At 43.4% G+C, this 21162-nt stretch overlaps 1 protein-coding gene and 4 non-coding genes across 5 annotated transcripts; 2 read left to right on the top strand and 3 right to left on the bottom strand.

Annotated features, from left to right (window-relative positions):
• Nucleotides 1-3809: 3809 nt before the first annotated feature.
• Nucleotides 3810-3898, bottom strand: Trnay-gua. The gene is given in 2 exon segments: nucleotides 3810-3845; nucleotides 3862-3898. It is a non-coding gene; the product is annotated as a tRNA-Tyr (tRNA).
• Nucleotides 3899-5933: 2035 nt separating this feature from the next.
• On the top strand, nucleotides 5934-14664 carry Btn1a1 (butyrophilin subfamily 1 member A1). Its single transcript, XM_027409550.2, has 7 exons — nucleotides 5934-6021; nucleotides 6503-6853; nucleotides 10384-10665; nucleotides 11518-11667; nucleotides 12185-12205; nucleotides 12297-12323; nucleotides 12729-14664. Exons 1-7 carry the CDS (start codon nucleotides 5934-5936, stop codon nucleotides 13391-13393), a joined length of 1584 nt encoding a protein of 527 aa, XP_027265351.1. The 3' UTR covers nucleotides 13394-14664.
• On the bottom strand, nucleotides 7863-7934 carry Trnae-uuc. Its single transcript has one exon. It is a non-coding gene; the product is annotated as a tRNA-Glu (tRNA).
• Nucleotides 14665-16837: 2173 nt separating the features above from the next.
• Nucleotides 16838-16920, top strand: Trnal-cag. Its single transcript has one exon. It is a non-coding gene; the product is annotated as a tRNA-Leu (tRNA).
• A 1222-nt stretch (nucleotides 16921-18142) lies between these two features.
• On the bottom strand, nucleotides 18143-18216 carry Trnat-agu. Its single transcript has one exon. It is a non-coding gene; the product is annotated as a tRNA-Thr (tRNA).
• Between the last annotated feature and the right edge of the window lie 2946 nt (nucleotides 18217-21162).

Below are 21162 nucleotides of genomic sequence, written 5' to 3'. Positions count from 1 at the left end.
CCCCACATTCACATTTGAATGTATTTTTTCCCTGGTTGCCTCTCTTTCTATTATTCCCTGCACTTGACTCTATACTAAAGGGTCAGCAGTTAAAGGCACTCATCACTGAGGCTGACAACTTAAAGTTCAGTCCCTGGGACCCATATGAAGGAGAGAACTGATTCCTGAAAGTTGTCCTTTAACCTCTACATGCATGTGCTCCTACACTCATCTGTCCAACTCATCAATCAATCAATCAATCAAAATAAAGAAATGTAATAAAATTTAAATCTATGTTAAAATCTCTTCCCTAAGAAACTCCATTCTGCTTCACGTTGGTTCACTCTAAAGTTCCTTTCAGTCATGAAGCCAAGAATCCCATCTTCACTTGAGTATCTGAAAAAGGAAAACTTCCTCAGGCTGCTGTAGGTGACACTGTGGAGCTGTGTCTCCATTTCGGGCCCCACAGCACTGACAACCCCTAGTTGGTAGCTGGTGGACCTTGACCAACAGATGGTAAGAACCCCACTACCAGTCTCCCAGCATTTACAACACACACCCCAAACTTGGCTCCCCACTTCAAGTTCTCAGATACAGTAAACTCTTGACATCTGAAGCCAAAAGGAACTTCACCCAGATTTCTAAGAACAAATGCTGAGAGATAGGGCATGTTCATGCTGTATTAATAAACAGACACTCCCAGGAGGGAACAGTTGTTTCATTGTGAGCTTTATGCACACATTCCCAGAAATGCATCTTTAACATGCTCAGTTGGTTTCCACATACTTAACTCACCTGATAATTGCTCACTTTCCAGAGAAACTAAGAAAGGTGCTTGGAAAAGTCTGAGTCCTTCTTGTCCCCATTTTTCTACAAACAACAAGACTTTTATAAGCCCCACTGTTGCCACAGAACTGGCACACACCTGGTGTGCACCTTCACTGCACTTGGAGGCAGAGCTTCAACCTCTCAGGATCTCTAAGCCTCAGGATAATTTAAAAACAAATAAAAATCTGACAGCATTTTGGAGATAAGTACAGAAAAGAAAGATATGGTAATAATTGTTTTTGAAGTTTTTAGTTACAAGTCTCTCTCGGAAGTTGACCACATTAGCTGACCCATTTTTTCCCTCTGTAGGTTGCTTGCAGTTGGCAAATGAGAACATTATTTCAGAATCGTACTGACAAAATGTCATAATGTCATATCTGGTGTGTGTTAATCCTGTGTGCTCCCTAAAAGAGCCATGAAGTTCAATGGCAAACCAGTTAGGAGCACAGAATTTGCATGGCACTTGCTCACTCCAGCCCTTCCTCTTGGCTCAGTTCAACCAGAACTGCCACACAGCTGGCTGCTTCCTCATCATCTGACGATTCTGAACAAGAATGAGAAAAACAAAAAACGAAAAAACTACAGAAGCCTGTAGGTTTAACTGAGCAGTATGGCATGTGCTCAGCATCAGGAGGCCTTGAGTTCAATCTCCAGCATGCTCTCACGCACACGCTCACACACACACACACACACACACACACAAAATAAAATGCCAAAATGTAACAAATAAAATAAAATTATAAAAGTGATGTGCAGCCAGCTTGGTAGCACACACCTATCATCGCCGCCTTGGGAGGTGGAGGCAGGAGGATCACTCCAAGGTGATCCTCAGCGGTATAATGTGCCTGGTGCCAGCCTGAGTTATAAGATCCTGGGCCTCCCACCCCCATAAAAAAGTAGTCATGTTTGTTTGCTTCTGGAAGAAGTTGCAGAAGTTTCCTCCCTTAAGGGACTTTTGAGGGAGGAAGAGGAATTAATCATGCAAACAAGAAGGGGCAGAATGCTCTGGGAGAGGGAAGATAAGCACTGTTATCTGGAGGTGGTGGTTTGAGTAGCCACTCCAGTTCCAAGTCCTGCCTGCTGGTGGGACAGCAGGGAGGGTGTAGAAAAAAGACAAAGACTGATTTTTTTTTTTTGTAGGCTTACCAGCTGCACATGAATCTACGGATATTTTAATTATCGCCTGCTGCCCCTCAGTCAACACCCTGCTGGCCACTCAGGCCGCCGCCTGGTGGGGCTTCCAGTCCCATGACCCTGGCTCTGCCATGATCTCGATATGTAGGTTTAAATTAGTCTCTATAGTTCTATTTCTCAATAAGACTCAGAAGTCAAAGGCTGGGGTGAAAATCTGCCAGCTCAGAGAGGCTGAGTAGCAACTAGCTGGCCTTGCTTTTTGGCCAGAGACACTGTATGAGACACATCTGTTCACTTGGTCCAGAACCAAGAGAGCTCAAAAGCTTGTCTCCACCCTTTCCTTCCTGGGCTTCTCTATGACCAATTCTGATCAGCAAGTCACTGGCTCCACCCCCTGATTCAAGGTATAACTATATTGGGCAGTCTCAGGAGTATTAGAGTTCCATCAAAATTTCCCACAACAAAAGACTTTTCCCTTTCTCCACCCATTTGACACTGAGATAATCTTTGTCATCTACAAAGTACACATTGGAAGGCCAACACACAAAAAAGAATCTCATATGAATTTGTGTTGGGCCACCACTGCCTGACAGTAATATTTTTTAAAGATTTATTTTTAATGTTTTTAATTGTGTATTTAAGTGTATGCCCAAGTGTGGGTTTGTGAACATGAGTACAGATGCTCAAGGAGTCCAAAGAGGGTATCAGAGCCCTGGGAGCTGGAGTTTCAGGTGGTTGTGGTCCACTCAACACAGGTCCTTACAGGAGCAGTCCATGTTCTTAACTCCTGAAACATTTTCCAACCCAACTGACAATATCTTTATCCTCCAAGGCAAGAATTCAGGACTAAAGACTCCATACTTTGATAATATACATATCGTATAGGTATGAACAAGATGAATATGTCATTTCTGATTGACAATCAGACATAAAGGGATTGTTGCCTTCTAAGCCCTCTTGTCAGTCCTTAACATGCAGGGAATTTTAAGCAAAAAGTAGCATAACCTGATTTGTGCTTGGGAACAACCCACATCCTGGCAGTCAGTGGGCCAACTGGTGTAGCTAGCCTTGAACTTAATCATAATAATTAAAAGAAAAATAAAACTGAGAAGGAATTTTGTGAAAAATACAAAACAGTTATTTTAAAAATTGTTTTCAATTTATTTTTAATTTATGTGTATGACCATATGTTTGTCATGTGTGTGGGGGTATCCCAGAAGGCCCCTGGAACTTTAATCACAGATAGTTGTGAGATATCTTGTAGGTGCTGGGAAATGAACCTGGGCCCTCTGCAAAAGCAGCCAGTGCTCTTAACTGCTGAGACATCTCCCTAGACTCCAAATATAATACAGTTATTAACTTTAAATTTTAAAATACCCACATAGACCAGTAAGAAGTATCATGGAGCCCTGTCCTCAAGACAGATAGCAACTGGCCTGGGCAGTTTCAGTTTAGACTATACCAAGTGGTTTGTTAATACATGAAAAATGAACAGCCTTGTTATCATAGAAAGGCTTGATAACAATAATAATAATAATTTAATAAATCTCACGTTTCCATAGTAAGCATATAATAACTCTCCTTGCTGGCAGAGTCAAAGGACTCTAGTGGGAGGTGTGTGACAACATGTTTATGCCCTTTAATCCTATGGTACCATTTACGGAATAGATCACACAACTATGCTTTCCTTTTTCTATTCCCTACCCCTTCGAATAATTAAGCTTTGGTCGTCCGGACTACAAATAGAGGCCTTTCTCTCCTTCCATCCTGGGTCCTGGGAATCAGATTCCCAAAGATTCCCAAATAGAGGCCTTTCTCTCCTTCCATCCTGGGTCCTGGGAATCTGAGCCACAAAACACATATCCATGTCCTTCGAGCCGGATTCGAACCAGCGACCTAAGGATGTCCAAAGTGATCTCTCTACAGTCCTCCGCTCTACCAACTGAGCTATCGAAGGACTGCAGGTGTATGTTCTACCAAGGTCTTAAGTAGCTTAGGCTGGCTTCAAATTTAGTCTATATTTGCGAATGGCTTTAAAATTTTGATCCTCTTGCCTCCACCGGGGATCAGTATGAACCACCAAGCCTAATTTTAAGCAGTGCTGAGGATCAAACTCAGGTCTTCGTGCATGGGCACTCTACCAAATGCCAAGTGCATTATTTATAATAGAAAAAAAAATCCCATAATCTTGGCAATTACATACTTTTTTTTTTTTTAGCAATGCTTTGAATTATTCAGGAAAACTTACTGATTGTTTCTATGATGTACATGAATATAAAATAAATACCAGACAATATATGTATGTCAGCTATCATTAATTGATGGGTTCATGGTGATTTCGTTTATAAAATTGTTTTTCTTCATTTTCCCAATTTTCTGTAATAAATGGAAATTCAAAAATAAGAAATTGCTGATCTCCTGGGTGACTTTGGCAGGGGGAAGCTCAAAGTCGTTGTGAACTGTGCAGTTGTACCACCTTGAAGGTGGGTGTCCTGTGGAATGCTGTCACCCACACAGCCACTCCTGAGAGTGTCTGGTCGAGAAGATCAACGATGGAGCTCTGGAGTCATTGTGGCCTCAACCTTTAATTATTCATAAATGTAATGATAAAGCAGTTTACTTTCTGGGCTCCTATTCTTTTATCTGCTTTGCTTCAATTACTCTTCCAAATGCTTCCTTACTCAGCATAATTCAAACAAGGTATTACTAGCATTAGTCTTTTTCTTAAAAAACAAACAAGAGCAAAACCTAACAACAACCATAGAAGACACACAAACACACACACCCAATTCTCTTCTGTTTTGTTCAGGTCCTCTCTATACGTAGCTCTTGCAAGCCACAATCTTTCTATGTAGCCCAGGCTGGCCTGAAATTTACAATGATCCTCCTGTCTCCTGAGTCCTAAACTTACATGGGCAAGCCACCACACTGGACTTATTGTCATTTTTAATGCAAAAAGAACCGAAGTTACATGGGTAAATTAACTGCTGATGGTCTCACATCTCATTTTAGTTACTCAGGCTTTCTGTGTTTTTGTCCCTAGTCCCTATATTCAGTCCAGCTCTTCAATGAATATACTGTTCCCTTAGAGATGAATCGGAAGCACCAGACCACCGATTCATACATAGTTCAGGTCTTTGGAGAATTTTTTTTTTTTTTTTTTTTTTTCTGAGTAAAATACACTTGGCCACCTAGGGGTAGACTTCCTTAGCAGCACATAACCCCCTTCCTTCTGCTGGCTCTAACTTTGGCCCTGGGGCCACAGGCAGCTTTTTTCCTTGGTCACTCTGGCTTGTGCTCCTTTTTCCTTTGTGACCATCGAAGTCGGTAGGTGCTTCAATTAGCTCACCGAGGCACAGAATAACACAACTCTTGGTCCAGTTTCTTCTCTGTGCTAGGCTTTCTGTTGCTCAAGCTCTTAAGCTCTGCCTCTCTTCTCTCTAGACCAGGCAGATTGTATGTAGCTTACTATGTAACTCACAGAGATCCTCCAGGTTGCTGGATTTACAGGTGTGAAACACCACTTCCCATTTTTTTCTCTCTCTCCTCCTCCATTTCTACCTCCATGTCGTTATCTTTATTATAATTTCTAGGCAAGAATGACAAAATTTTCTACTCAATACGATTTTATTTTATTTCTTCTTTTTCTTCTCTTCCTCCTTCTCCTTATTTTTTTTTAACTGCAGAGATTCCAACATTTATTTATCTGCAGCTGTGCCTCAGAGCTCCCTTACTGGAGACCATTGAGGGCTGTAGGACCGGGTTTGCCATTTTGTGCACGCCTGACCAGATTTAGAGAAGGGTGTGGATGGGCACTGTTGTAACATGGACTGAAAATTACCCTGCGGGGGGAGATACAGGGCCCCAGGTTGGGAAGAACTGGTGGAGAATTAGGATGCTTGCCGAGCTAGTAGTTACCCCCTGAACATTTAAATCCCAGCCTGAAGCTCCTGGTGACTCATCAGCAGCCTGTTGCCCTAGCAAGGTTGGATATGGCAGTTTCCCCCAACAGGCAAGTTTCCTGCCTGTTGGCTTTTCTGCTCCAGCTCCTGGTCCTGCAGCTGCCCACGCTGGATTCAGGTACGTCTCTATTCTAGCCATCTCTTTCTTGCAAGGTTGGAAGGTACCTAAAATGTCAGTGACCCGGTTTGGTTTCAAGTGGGGACCTCCACCAGACTTCAGTGAATCAAAGTAAATGCACCAGGGTGGTAGTGCGTGCCTGCAGCCCCAGTACTAAAAAGGCAGAAACAGATCTTTCTGGATTCAAAACCATCCTGGTTTACATAAAGAGAGTCAGGCCAGCTGGGGCTACATAGGGAGATCCTAGTTGTTTTTCTTTAAGTCAAAGGGATTGGAACGATGGATGTGGTGGTCACCTGCAATGCTAGTTGAGAGTTGAGGGCAAGAGAATCAAAGCTGCAGTCAGCTGCAGGTCAGCTTGGGATTTGTGAGATCCAGTCTGAAAAACAAACAAAACAACGCTCCTTACTTTAGTAGAAGCCTGTTGAGTAGGTCCTCCATCCCATCCCATCGTCCCATCTGACCTTATTTATTCTGGCAGCTCCCTTCCATGTGACCGCACCTCAGGAGCCAGTGCTGGCCCTCGTGGGCTCAGATGTGGAGCTGACCTGTCTCTTCTCCACAAACGAGAGCGCGGAGCACGTGGAGGAGCTGCGGTGGTTTCGACAGACTAGGTCGCCAGCGGTGCTTCTTTATCGGGCTGGCCAGGAGCAGGAGGACCAGCAGATGACCGAGTACCGCGGGAGGGCGACGTTGGTGACAGACGGGCTCCCGGATGGCCGCGCTACTCTACTTATTCGAGGTGTCAGGGTCTCGGACCAGGGGGAGTACCGGTGCTCTTTCAAAGACAACGACAACTCCGAAGAGGCTTCTGCGCATCTCAAAGTGGCGGGTGGGTACACAGAGGGCTGCGTCGCCAAATCATTTGGCGCCGGGTTCATTCTCCAAATCACTCTGAGGCTGAAGAAGGGAGGCCGGCGCAGATTGGGAGATAAGTGGGAAGAGGCTCAGCTGAGGAGTCAGGGTGCAGAGCGAGACGGAGCTCCAGAGGATACCTCATTTTAATTATCTTCCGCACTTTCCCCTCTAGAAGAGGACTACTTCCTCCGAGAAATATGTAACATTCTTAATTTAGTTTTTGAGACAGTATCTGGTATGTAGCTCTGGAAACCCTCCAGCATCTACTTCCACAGTGCTGGGATTACAGGTGTGCATCACCACTTCTGGCTTTTACATTCTTTTGCAAAATACACCGTAATTCACTGGATTTAGAATTCACCGTAATTTAGAACTGGTTTAAATTGTGTATGTTTTCAGGTTTGTGTAAGGCTGTGGTGAGCGTCTCGGGTGCTCTGAGCAGCTTCCTGATTAGTGCCTAAGGATTGACACTTCAGCCATATAGAGTGTGGTGCGTTTCTAATGTTCTTTATCCACCCCAAAAGGTTTCACTTTCACTCATATTCTGTCTCTCTCTCTCCTTTTCCTCTCTCTCTACCTCTCCTCCCTTTCCCTCTCTCCGAGATAAGGAAATACCTGAGTTCTGACTTCCTTGCTTGCTAGAGATCAGAATCAAGCAAACTGTCCACTCCGTGTTTCCTACTGTGAAACCAGTAAGCTATATCCAACAAGAATTTGCAAAAAGGAAATGAAGTTTGTTATTAATCACTTATTATCTAATAAGTGAAAAGCACTTTGTCAATGGTAAAAGCATTATGTGCTCCCAAAGAAAATTCTACTACGTCTTAGACTAAGACGTATAACACACATATATTACCTTTCCCGATTTGTTGTTAGTTCACTTATTTACGTATTTAAGTTACTACTTTTGAGACGGGCATCTTAAGAACACTTTAAAATTAGACCTCTTAAGTGCCACAATCAGCCTGCTCAAAATAGTAACATTCCCACACCGGGAGTCGAACCCGGGCCGCCTGGGTGAAAACCAGGAATCCTAACCGCTAGACCATGTGGGAGATGTTGCACATGTCGTCTTCTTGTCTCGTCCTCCTAAGTAAAGGATTTCAGACAGGTGTACGTACACCACACGCCCTCTGGGTGCTGAGAAGCCGAAACACTCTTAAGAACTTATCTCTTCCCCAGTCCAAAAGTATGGTTTACCATATTTAATGTACCACATATAACTCTCATGTCATTTTAGGGAAGTGCATCTTAAAAATTGATTACATATATAACCACGCGAGTGTGTGTGTGTGTGGGGGGGTGTTAAACTGAGTGAAATGACAGCCTGTAATTCCAGCAATTTCGAGATGGAGGTAGTAGGATTAGGAGTTCAAAATCAACCTTTGCTACTTGGAACCTCGTGAGTTTGCGGCATAAAAGCTAACCTCAAATAACAGAAAAACCTACCTAGATGACATAAAACTATCTTGAGCCGGTCGTTGTTGGTGTCCGCCTTTAATGCCAGCCTTGGGAGGATCTCGGAGTTCGAGGCCAATCTGGTTTACAAAGAGCATGAGCTCCAGGGCAGAGAGAAGCCCTGTCTCGTAAAACAAACCACAAAACAAAACAAAGCCGGTTGTTGGAGACGCCGGGAGGCAGAGGCAGGAGGATCTCTGGAGTTCTGGACCAGTCTGGTCTAGAGTGAGTTCCAGGACATCTAGGGATATACAAAGAAACTCTGTCTGTAAAAACAAACAAACAAAAAAAGTTATCTTTTATGAGTGCTAACACCTTTGAGTGATGGCCATTTTCATGAAACGAATTTACATTTTCATACACACTAGTTTGGAATATGGATAGTTGTAGAGGTGGTATTTAATGATGATTCTCTGCAGCCCAGAATTTTGCTGTACCCTTTAGAACTGTGAAAGGAGAGAGGGGGAAAGGAAAGGGGGGGAGATAAAGGGGAAGAGAGAGGGGGAAGGAAAGAAAGAATTAGATAAACAGATGGGAAAAGTAGCTTTATGTCCTCTTTGTTGTTGCTGAATTTTTCTTCTTGTTTGTTTGGTTTGTGACAGAATCTTACTATGTAACTTTGGCTAATCTGAAATTTGCCATGCAGACCAGGCCGGCCTAGAACTCATAGAGATCCACATGCTTCTTCCTCTTCAATACTGGGATTAAAGGCTTGCATCGTCACACTCTCTGTTGCTTTTTAAAATATGGTCATGAACTCATGTAGCAGAGGCTGGCTTCGAACTCCTGATCCTTCTCCCTCCACCTCCTGAGTGCTGGGATTACAATTGTGTGTCCCCAAACCTATGTTGATTTTTGTTAGGGCATAATTGTGTGAGGAAAGATGAGGTTGAAACCATTTAAGAAAATTCCTGAGTTAGCATCCTAGGTAAAAGAAAGTTAAATTATCAACTACAAACCACAAAGGGAGGGGATATACAAAGGGAGGGGGGCCTTCAAAGCCTGTTATCAAGACTATAGTCTTTTGGAGCTGGGTGGTAGTAGTTTCTGCCTTTAATCCCAGTGAGTGTGAGGCCAAACTGGTCTACAGAGTGAGTTCCAGGACAGCCAAGGCTACACAGAGAAACCCTGTCTTGGAAAAAAATTGGAAATATATATATATATATTACACACACACACACACACACACACACACACACACACACACACACGTGTTTGGGGACTAGAGGTATGGGTTGGTAGAGTGCTTGCTTAGCATGCATAAATCCCTGGGTGGGATCTTCAGCGCTGTATGAAAATTGTTGTGGTGGCTCCTGCCTGTAATACTAGCACTTGGGAGGAAGAGGCAAGAGGATCAGAAGTTCAAGGTTATCTTTAGCAGCATAATGAATTTGAGGCTAGCCTGGGCTACATAAAACTCTGTCTAAAAAGGAGAATACTTTTCTATCCATTCCTAAAATTTCTAAACATAGTTGTCTCATTTCCCCCAAATCATATAATGTACTTTTAACTACAGAACTCTTTCTTGACTCTGGAGCTCCTAAACCACCTCTTACTCATTGTTCTTGCTGCTCCTGATGGTTGGACAAGTACCCTTGTGTCTACCCATCAGACTTTCCCTCATGTTAAAGAGCTTGATCCCAATACTTTTATTTTCATTGATTCTTGAAATTTATTGAAATAATAATAGCTACTACTACTACTACTACTACTACTACTACTACTATTATTATTTGGTTTTTCGAGACAGGGTTTCTCTTTATTGCTTTGGAGGTTGTCCTGGATCTCACTCTGTAGACCAGGCTGGCCTGGAACTCACAGAGATCTGCCTGCCTCTGCCTCCCAAGTGCTGGGATTAAAGGCGTGCACCACTAACGCCCGGCGAAATTATTTTTATTGATTCTTCAGTCTTTACACAGAAGAATCAGAGGAGTCCCACTTATTCGTGGTCCACTTTTGCCTACTCTCTGTCATTCTCAAACTAAGATTATCATGCTCCCAGGAAAATATCCACTGAAAGATTAAGGCCAACTTCTCTCACCATAGCTCTGGGCTCTGATCCTCACATCAGCATGGAAGTTAAAGAGAATGGACAGATCCAACTGGAATGCACCTCCTCCGGCTGGTTCCCAGAGCCGGAAGCGCAGTGGAGAACTCCCTCAGGGGGCAGACTTCCATTCACTGCAGAGTCCAGGAATCATGATGAGGAAGGCCTGTTCACTGTGGCAGCTTCAGTGATCATCACAGACAGCTCCATAAAGAATGTGTCCTGCTGCATCCAGAATCATCTCCTCGGCCAGGAGAAGGAAGTAGAGATCTCTATACCAGGTCAGTGGAAGAATATTGGACTGCCATGTTGACAGAAACTCGGGGCAATATGACCTGGGGCCCTGCTCAAAAGGGACTTCATGGCAGAGCTGTCTACATCTTCCCCCACAGCTCTTGTCTGCTGACTTGAGGGGAGCCCTATAAACTTCATTACAATGACAATACTGAGGGCTGAGCTGTATCTCAGTGATGGAGAGCTTGTAGCATGCATGAGGTCCTAGGTTTTACCTCTAGTACCACATACACCCCCCTCCCCATGCCAGTCTCATAAAAATTCCAGAGCTTAAAATGGGTGAGTTAGAGAAACTTTGTCCCTGGGGTCCTTCTTGACTGGACCCTTCTCCTTCAATAAACAGAGACTAAATTACTTTTCTGATTTGACTGTGCCCTCCTTGAACCTCTCTTCCCTTTCTCAACCCACACCGGAGCTTTCTACAGGCTGCCAAGTTCTTCCAAGAAGCAAGCTCTTTCACCATTCCCTGCTTATCACCTCTGGTTTAGCAGGAATCATTCCTTGTTTGTTGGCTGACAAGTCCTATTCTGTCATGCATGTGGTCATACTTCTTTTTCCTTTACCCCTACTACCTCAGTGGTAGTTTAATAAGGGGTTTTTATAACACCAGGAGGCTCATTAGATTTTTATTTCTCATGTTCTGGCCTAGATGGCTCTTCACTACTTGTTTTTGCCCAGAGTCAAATCTCTCTGAAAAGCTTAGCATGAAGGAGCAGTTCTTGCTGTGGGAGGCTCCCCCATCTCTCTCCTCCTTTGACACCAGGAGAGAAGCTGAAATTAGTTTCCCAAACAATGTCCTTCTTGTTGGTTTTTATTTTGTTGGTTTGTTTTTTGTTTAGCTCCCTTTGTGCCAAGACTGACTCCTTGGATAGTAGCTGTGGCTATCATCATACTGGCCCTAGGATTTCTCACCATTGGGTCCGTATTTTTCACTTGGAGACTATATAAGGAAAGATCTAGAGGGAAGAAGAGTGAATTTGGCTCTAAAGGTAAGTCACAGTACCCACAAGGGCTTCTTGTCTCAGCTTCCAGGAGAGGTGGGATTCAGGCCTGTTTAGATGACTTCCAACAGGAAAATGCTGGATTTTAGAATTCTGAAGTTGAAGGAGTTATAAGCCTTCTAAAATCACAGGTACCTAACGTGAAGAAAACTGGAGTGACACAGGCAGAGACAAAATCAGCTACCATTGTTATTTTCTACCTTATGTCCTCTCACAACCCAGCTTCAGGCCCTCTGGCCAATTCTAATCCTGTTTCCCAGGAAGAATGTCATGATTAAGATCTAGTCCTAAACCAGGAGGAACTTCCAGATTATTTCTTAGAAATATTCTGTTTTTGCTGGCAGCATTTCTGTTCCTGGTTTACTAGCAGTGTTTTTGTCACTGGGTCACCATGAATTAAATAGTGTCTCTATGTGTTTCTCATTCTTCCTCCTTCTGATTGCTTGTTATAAAAAAAAAAAAAAAAAAAAAAACCCACATTGAAATAATTGTGTTTGTTTTCCAGAGAGACTTCTGGAGGAACTCAGTAAGTTGTCTTCTTGTTTTTGACCCACAAGCTTTCCTCTTTCCTATCTGTTCACGCACCACTGACCAGTCTCACTTTTTTCTCATTGCAGGATGTAAAAAGACTGCCTTGCATGAAGGTCAGTGGTTCTGAGCTCCTCATTGTCTTTGAAGCCCAACCTTGGGAGTCAAAGACCTGTGAGGCTTGAACACAAGGACACTCAAATGTCTCCTTTAGTGGCAGGATAGAAAGGGGGAAGGTGACAGTGAATGGCTTCAGCACTTTCTGTGAGGCCTCCTAAGGACCACAGAAGATGGCTAGCAGAAAAGCTCCTTTGACAATATCCCATTAGGTAGCCAGTTTTTGAGTCATTCCATAGTTGCCAGTGAGAGATGGGTCAGGACAGAAGGACAGTGAGTGGCCAGGCAGCTCTTCCACTATAGGGATCCATCAGCCCTACAACTCTGTTCCACGTATTTGGGAAGGGGATAGGCCAAGTACCATCCATCATGTGTTTGCTGATGCACTCTCTCTTTGCCTCCAGTTGACGTGACTCTGGATCCAGACACAGCACATCCCCACCTCTTTCTGTATGAGGATTCAAAATCAGTTTGCTTGGAAGACTCACGTCAGATCTTGCCTGATAGACCAGAGAGATTTGACTCCTGGCCTTGTGTGTTAGGCCGAGAGACCTTCACTTCAGGAAGACATTACTGGGAGGTGGAGGTGGGAGATAGAACTGACTGGGCCATTGGTGTGTGTAGGGAGAATGTGGTGAAGAAAGGGTTTGATCCCATGACTCCTGATAATGGGTTCTGGGCTGTGGAGTTGTATGGAAATGGGTACTGGGCCCTCACCCCACTCCGGACCCCTCTCCGGTTAGCAGGACCTCCTCGCCGGGTTGGGGTTTTTCTGGACTATGAATCAGGAGACATTTCCTTCTACAACATGAGTGATGGCACTCTTATCTATACTTTCCCTAGCACCTCTTTCTCTGGCCCTCTCCGTCCCTTCTTTTGCCTGTGGTCTTCTGGTAAAAAGCCCCTGACCATCTGTCCAACCGCCAATGGACCTGGGAAAATCACAGTCATTGCTAATGCCCAGGATAGCATTCCCTTGTCCCCGCTGGGGGAAGGCTCTGCTTCTGGAGAAACAGATACTCTACATTCTAAACTGATACCTTTCTCACCTAGCCAAGTGGTACCTTAATGAATATTCTAGCTCCATGGTCTCCCTTTCCTTTGACTACTCCCTCAAGCTCTGAAGCTTCAGTTGCCAGATTCCTGCAGTCCTGTTTCTTCCTGGTCGTAGTGGTTAATTCACCTTGGGAAGGTGGTATGCTGCTGCTAGAGATGGCAGGGAGAAAGGCTTTCCTTATTTGTTTCTGTATCAATATTGGGGAGATTGAGAGGTGATTCCTAAACTATTTCTAGTGCCCATATCCCTTAAGATCAGAGCCTACATGGGAAGACTTGATACAATCACCTAAGAGACCAAGAGGCAATTAGGTTGGCATGAAATTGTGGCAGCAACGTTTGGAATAGGGGTATGTGGAATGACAGATTTTAGGCAAGGGGAAAACAAAACAAAACCACAGGGATGCTGGAAAAGGAAGATTTTAGGCTAAAAATCCCATAAAGAAATTTAGAGAAGGCAAGACAGAAGCAAATGAAGTAAACTTGGTCCAACTAGGTATACTTGTCCTGTCCCTAGGGCTTTTCAGGACTATATCTCAAAAACTTTTTATTAATTAAATTTTTAACAATTTATTATATGTATATAAAGCTTTACTATCACACTTCTCTGTTCAGTCTTATTTCCCTCCCCTTCTCTCATCAATACCCCTTTCTTGCTTCAAATATGACACACTGAGTTTAACCAGAGTTATCATAGGAACAAGGATTTGGAGCTATCCACTAAAGTTTGGTGGGCTCAAGAGGACAGGTATAACAGAATACAGTGATTTCCCCTCTCCCACATTCTATCAGCATCCAATAGTTCAGCTGGAAAGGGTAGGGCCCCTAGTGTGGCTAACTGTTGACAGGACCAGTTTTGTGCAAGCTTAGTTCAGGAAACTGCAGTAGCCATGAGATCATGATTGCAAGTGCCAAAAGAGAGCATTTCTCGGCCATTCTCCCTATCCTCCAGCTCTTAAGTTTTTTTTTGTCCTCTCTTTCAGGATGTATCTTGAACACTGTATCTTAAATTTTCTAAGTCATGATCTATAGGATAGAGGAGACTGGCCCTGCTTGTTTGGAAGTAGAGCTGTGAGCAAGCCAGGCAGGGACAGAAAGGAGTGGGGATGGGCAGGGCTAGAAACCCAGAGAGGGTTATATTAGAGGAGAAAATTTCCAACAATCTTGCCAGGTTATGTACGTATGCATCAGGCCCTGCTCTTCTTTCTGTGTCCTTCCCTTTTTCCCTCTCCTGAAGGTCAGTCCAACCTTACCTTATTGACTCCATTAGGGGTGTGTGTGTGTGTGTGTGTGTGTGTGTGTGTGTTGAGATGGAGGTTTACTATGTAGCTCAGACTTATCTTGATTTCCTGATCTTCCTGCCTACACCTTCCAAGTGCTGGAATTACAGCCATGTCCACCACACCTAGCAAGTCCACCAGTTTTGGTACACCCTGCTTAGATAACATCATTATTTTTGTCAGTCTCAGCTGCATGCTCCCCCAGCCGTCATTGCAATGTCCAACCACTTCACAGGCACCTTCAATTCTCTCCCCCTGCCATTCTTTTCCACACTGTGCTATTGCTCAGTGTAGCCTACTCAGCCTTTCGTGAATTCAGTTTTGGGTTAGGATCCCTAGTGTTGCACCATGAAGCTCAACACAGTTGGACAGTTTGTTTCTATCTGAGTCTGCTCCAGTGTCCTTCTGTTTGTTTGGGATTTGTTTTGCCAATGGCCTGTGTTTGTATTCAAGCTCTTCAATTTCTATTGTATTTGTGCCAGCTTCCTGAATGGAAGTTGTCCATGGACTTTGTCAAACAAACAAACAAACAAATAAATAAAGTCTGATTGCTGAAGGTAGCTTCTGGGCTTTCTTTGTTTATCCCAGTAAGAAGGACTGGATTAAAGTGAAACAGGATTGAAAGCTGCCTGGAATGCACTGCCTGCTGTGGCAGAGCTGATCTGGGTGATCCCAGGCCTAGGCCTGCAGGAGAGCTTCACCAGAACAGGCAGGGATAGGAGCTACTCACGGGGATCAAACTACCTTCAAAAAGGCCACTGCACCGAAAGCTTCCCGCTCTCAGCCTTGTTTCATTTCTGTTCCTGTAAGGTAATTGTGTTGGTGAGTAAACGTCATCACTTCCTCACAAGTACCAAGAGGGTACAGCTCCCAGCAGTCTTGTGTTCCATCCCTACCACTCCACCCCATGTGTCTTTGACAATTAAATTTCTGAACACATGAAAATTGGGGGACACATTCAAACCACCACAGGCTCTTTCCTCCATCACCTCACAGCACCTAGTGTCCTATTTTATTCTCTTCTTTTTTTCCATCAAACACTAGCCACCCTATGCAGCTTGCCTTATGCTGTACTCCTGGAAGGAAAGTATACTTTATCTATGCTTTAAAAGAATTAATTTAAGTTTAGCATGGTGACATATATGTGTATTCTCAGAACTCAGAATATAGAGGCAAGAGAATCGTCACATAGTCAGTTAAGAGGTCAGCTTAGGCTATATAGCAATACACTACCTCAGTAAATAAATATATAAATAAATGTGTTCATTTGTATTCAAATTTTGCTTGTAGAAATTCACAGAAAACATAGTCCAAACATAGTCCAATGCATTGGAAGGTGGGGGCAGCTGGAGAGAGGGCTCTGTGGTTGAGAGCACTGGCTGCTCTTCTAAAGGACCGGGGTTCAATTTCCAGCATCCATGTGGCAACTCACAACTGTCTTTAACTCCAGTTCCAGGGGATCTGACACCTTCACATCAATGCACATTAAATAAATTTAAATAAACTATTTTAAAAAGTGCATTGAAGGGCTGGTGAGATGATTTACCAGATAAAGATACTTGCTTGCCAAGTTTGGTGACCTGAGTTGAATCCAGGGACCCACCTGGTGGAATGAATTGTCCTCTGATATCCACACGTTTGTCACAGAATATGTTCACCCATACACAATATATATATATATATATATATATATATATATATATATATATATATATAGGAATAAATGTAGTTTAAAATGCTAAATGCCTAGGAAAAGTAGACCCTGGTCTTGATTTGCGTTTGGAAAACCCGCTGTTGTCGAGGATTGGTGGGTTTTGGAGAGAAACGATTTCTGGTTTTCGGTGTTGTTTTTGTCTTTGGCCAGTGCACACAGCGGTGCACCGCTCGGACTCTCAGCCTAGGTGTGCCTGCGGGTGGGGGTGGTGGATCGCCTGCCCGGGGCTCTGGGTGAGCAGAGTTTGGAGTGACAGACGGTGAGCACCTACCGGCTTCCCGCTTAGGACCCGGAGCACACCACGTTCCAGCCTGACAGCCGAGGGTTTCCAGTAGTTCACCCAGCTTCAACAACTACAGTTTATAATCAAAAGGTTCTCAAACTTCCAGTGAAAAAGAGCAGAACGTAGCAAACAGCATTTTGGAAAAGATAGAAGTAAAAGCTGGGCGAGGTTCTCCCGTGGGTCAGGATGGCCGAGCGGTCTAAGGCGCTGCGTTCAGGTCGCAGTCTCCCCTGGAGGCGTGGGTTCGAATCCCACTCCTGACAACGCACTTTTTAATTTTTCACAACTCATTCAGATTTAGTTTAGTTTATTTTCTTCCTTTCTTTAGTAAATTTCTCTTTCTTTCTTCGTCTATTTTTACAGTGGAAGCACTGTGTACTTACAAGATGGCCCTTGAGCTTTCTATTAGACCCGCCATATAAAAATGGTACCCAGTCGGCCTGGGGCAGATGTGGCAGGAGACAGCGGTGTGCCGGAATTTCTCTTAGGAAGGAGAAAGGGGGTTTGTGGGCAGATAGAGAAATCAAATAAATAAGAAAATTTGCCTTCTCCCAGTCGTTGTTGCTTACAACACAGTAAGGGTCAGAAACTGTAACTACCTCCCGAGCTGTCCCTCAGAGTAGCAGGCTGTTTCCACAAAAGCAATAAAGCCAGGCATGTGGAATTTTCTGTGCCAACTGCTGGTAGTTGGATCTTAGGAAGTGAGCAGGGGATTGGCAGCCACATCAGTGAGCTCCTGTTTACCTGGTCTTGGTGAGAACACTCAGCTAAGAGTGAAAGTACTCTTTTTTTTTTTTTTTTTTTTTTTTCTCCTTTTTTCAGACTTCTCGGTTTCTTCATACTGCCGTATTTTGGGGAAGGCTCTCCATTCCTAAGTCTTCTTCAGGTCTCTGTGTTTCAGAATGTCACTCACACTGTGACAGGTGACCATACAGATGTTTTCCTAGACAGGTTTTCCAGATGTTCCTTTCCCAAAAGCTCTGAGCACAATGCACCTTTGAAATGAATCACGGCTTGTTTATATGGTTCTCAGAGGTGCTATGGGGCTTTCTGCAACAGCTTTATCAATTATTTCAAAATCCGGTTTAAAAAAAAATATATAAACCAAAGAAACAAACCATTTGGAGCAGACTGCAAGGGTACACCCATTCAGATTCCTGAGAAATAAAAAATAGTCAGAGGTCTTGTAGTTCTTGTAGAGTTTTGTTTGTTTTCTGTCTGCTTTCCCTGATAATTTTTACGTTTTTATGGGGGTGGAGCCGGGTGTGTGTGAACTATGTGGGACAAAATTATAGTAACACTAAGAAATGCGTAAACTTGTCCTTAGAGAAATAACCTTAGCTTTTGTTTTCTTTTTGTAAATTATAACCCACTTAGCAATCTGCATAAATACTTTCGTGAAGTGCGTGTAGTGCATGAAGATGACGACTTTGATGTTACACTTCAACAGGCCACTGTTTGCTGAACACCGGAAAAACCACAAAAAGGCCCCGCTGGGATTCGAACCCAGGATCTCCTGTTTACTAGACAGGCGCTTTAACCAGCTAAGCCACGGAGCCCGCACGCGGTTTGGGCTTCAAATCAACAAAGAAAAGGAATGAAACTTGCTTTTGTTGTATAGTTTCACAGACTTTATTGACCATGGCTCACGCAGTTCCCCAAATCTTAAAAATGGTTTCGGTTGCTCGTCAAAGACCTAAAAATCCGCTCAGCTGCAAGTAGACTGAATCCTGGTCCGGGTGGGTTGGGATAAGCACGGGTGCAGGCTGGTTGCGCAAGAAGGAAGCTACCTCGAAGTGCAAGACCTCTGCCGGATCAAAGTACCACCCAGGCATTAAGGAAAAGCGAATAGGCGGAGCGTTCAAAGACGTGTGTGTGTGCGTGTGTGTGTTATGTTCCCAAACCCCAAACGGTCCATGCAGCAAGTATGCTTTTTTTTTTTTTATGATTTTTAAGTTAAGCTGAAATTTAAGATTTTGATCATTCTTTAGTTGCCCCCACCTTCTCCCACCCCCCTGTAAATTAAGGTTTCATCTACCTCCTTCTTGGCTCTAAAATTAACGAAAAGAATTCGAGATACGAGCTTTAAAAATTTAAGACTTCATAATCAACAGCCTATTCTTGGAAAGACGTAAAGGTGAGGCCAGTATTCAACAGCTCTGGAAGGAAAGCCTTCTGCTTGTCCAAAGGGTCTGATTCGCTAAAAGGCCGAGTAAAGACCTTTTTTCTGTGTTGTCCCTGAAGCTGTGTATTTGTGCCTGCTTCCAACCTACTCAGTTCTCTGTTCAAATAAACCCACCCTTGAAGTATAATTCAAACAAAAGAAAACTGAAAGTTTACAAACTTGTCATCATTGTGAAAGTAACTTCACAAATAATTGTAATGGTATATTATAAAGCTTGACTGGGGATTCAGAAACGCCTTCTTACCTCTACCTCAGACTGCGTGGGATGATCCTCCTCCAGCTCTCACCAAACCTCAGACTGCTGCCTCTCCTCGGTGTGGCTGGAGAATGAATCCTCTGAGACCTTGCTTCTGTTTCATATACTTCCCTAATGTTGGGATTAAAGATATGAGCTATAATTTTCTTTTAGACTGATTCACTCTTGTGTAGATCTGGGTGGCTTTGGACTCATGGAGATCTGTCTGCCTCTTAACCCTGAGTCCTATGATTAAAGTTGTGTGCCTGGCTTCTAGAGCTTGTGGCTGACTTTGCTCTTCTGAATCCTCAGTCAAGCTTTAATAAGTCATAAACAATATCTCACCACAAATGATACCTGCAGTTACAGTTGTTTGGGTTTCATAAAACTTGTTGTCCCAGGGATGATACTAAATTCAACATTTCAATGTTTTTGGGCACAGTGAAAGTCTGTAAGTACTAGGGTTCTTAGTTTCATTACAAGATTTATGAGCTATGAACTCTATGAATCTATGGACTTTTGAAATAAGCACCTGTTTCTTTCCTTTTCATTTTTTAATGTCTTATTGTGTGTATATGTGTGCTTGCTTGAATGCTGGTGCCTGTTTTTTTTTGGGGGGGGGTTCGAGACAGGGTTTCTCTCTGGCTTTGGAGGCTGTCCTGAAACTAGCTCTTGTAGAGCATGCTGGTCTCTAACTCACAGAGATCTGACTGTTTTTGCCTCTGGAGTGCTGGGATTAAAGGGGTGCACCACCGCCCGGCACAAAATCTAATTTTTAATCTTGTTGTTAGCCATCATGTTGTTAATAGTGTGTTCAAAGGCTCAATCATACAATATAGCTTTAACCAAACTGTGGCAGATGCCAGATGACTACATTGTGTTTGGTTTGGTTTGTATTTCTCCTTTGACTGAAACTAGTGACATTTGCATGGAATTTCTAAGAAGTCAAGAAATTGTTGAGCCTGAAATAATTCCTGGAAAAGAGTAAAACTCTGATTAACCCTTTACAGACATGTGTCTTAGCATTTGGGAAGTGACGGCAGGAAGATGAGAAGTTCAAGGTCATCTTCAACTATAGAGAATGTGGAGGTCGGCCTTGCAACAAGAGACCCTGTCTCAAAAAATCAAAACAAACAAGCAAGCAACAGAAATATGGGAGTGGATATTATTTCCCTGCAGTCTTCACTATGGACCAGGGAGGCAGGTTCATAGAAATCTCATAATTACTCTGCTGCACACATCTGAGACTGGAGACAAGACAGAGCCTTGTGTTCTATACTATTCACATTAAAGAAAAGAAGAAAGGGGTTGGGAGTAAAGAAAAAAGAGAGAGAGAGAGACAGACAGCAGCTTCTTTTATGCCTTGGAGCAAAACCAAAGGGCAGGACATTGATACACAAGAGGGAAAAACTCATCACAGCGGTAGCTTAATGTGTCAGCTTGGCCAAGCTGTAATGCCCACTTATGTACTTAAACACTAATGTAGCTAGCCATGGTGAGTTCACATAGAGCCCAGGCTACTCACTAGACAGGCTGCAGAAGTTTTAATCCTATAAATAATGGAAGGTAGTTAATAATGTATTCTTCTAGATTTGCTTTCTCTGCCTAATACAGTCACTGACTGGAAGCTGGCTCTCTCTCTCCTCTCTCTCTCTCTCTCTCTCTCTCTCTCTCTCTCTCTCTCTCTCTCTCACACACACACACACACACACATACAACACACACACTCACACTAGACCCAAATAAGATTCACACAAATAAGGTAAAAACAATACCTTGCTGTGGACATGATTCAGTAAATTGAGGCAGGCAGGAAAGGCCTTGAAATTTTGCAAAATGAATGGAGTTTTTACAAATTAAAAACAAGAAGACAGGGCATGTGCACAGAGCATACAGCCACCTGGGTTAAAGTCACTCTGGACACACAGAATGGGTCTGATAGCTTTCAGAGATGCTCTAGTACCTAGCCCCATCTCTGAGTCTGATTGGATTAAGCAGGACCTAGAAGCACCAGACTTTGCTTCATTGCTGAAAATCCAAGCATACAAATGTACATGCTTTGTTTGTTTGGTTGGAGACAGAGTC

This window comes from Cricetulus griseus, chromosome 3 (genome assembly GCF_003668045.3).
Source record: "Cricetulus griseus strain 17A/GY chromosome 3, alternate assembly CriGri-PICRH-1.0, whole genome shotgun sequence".
Taxonomy (NCBI): Eukaryota; Metazoa; Chordata; class Mammalia; order Rodentia; family Cricetidae; genus Cricetulus; species Cricetulus griseus.
Note: the sequence above shows the minus strand (reverse complement) of the source record. Positions and strands in the feature narration are given on the sequence as shown.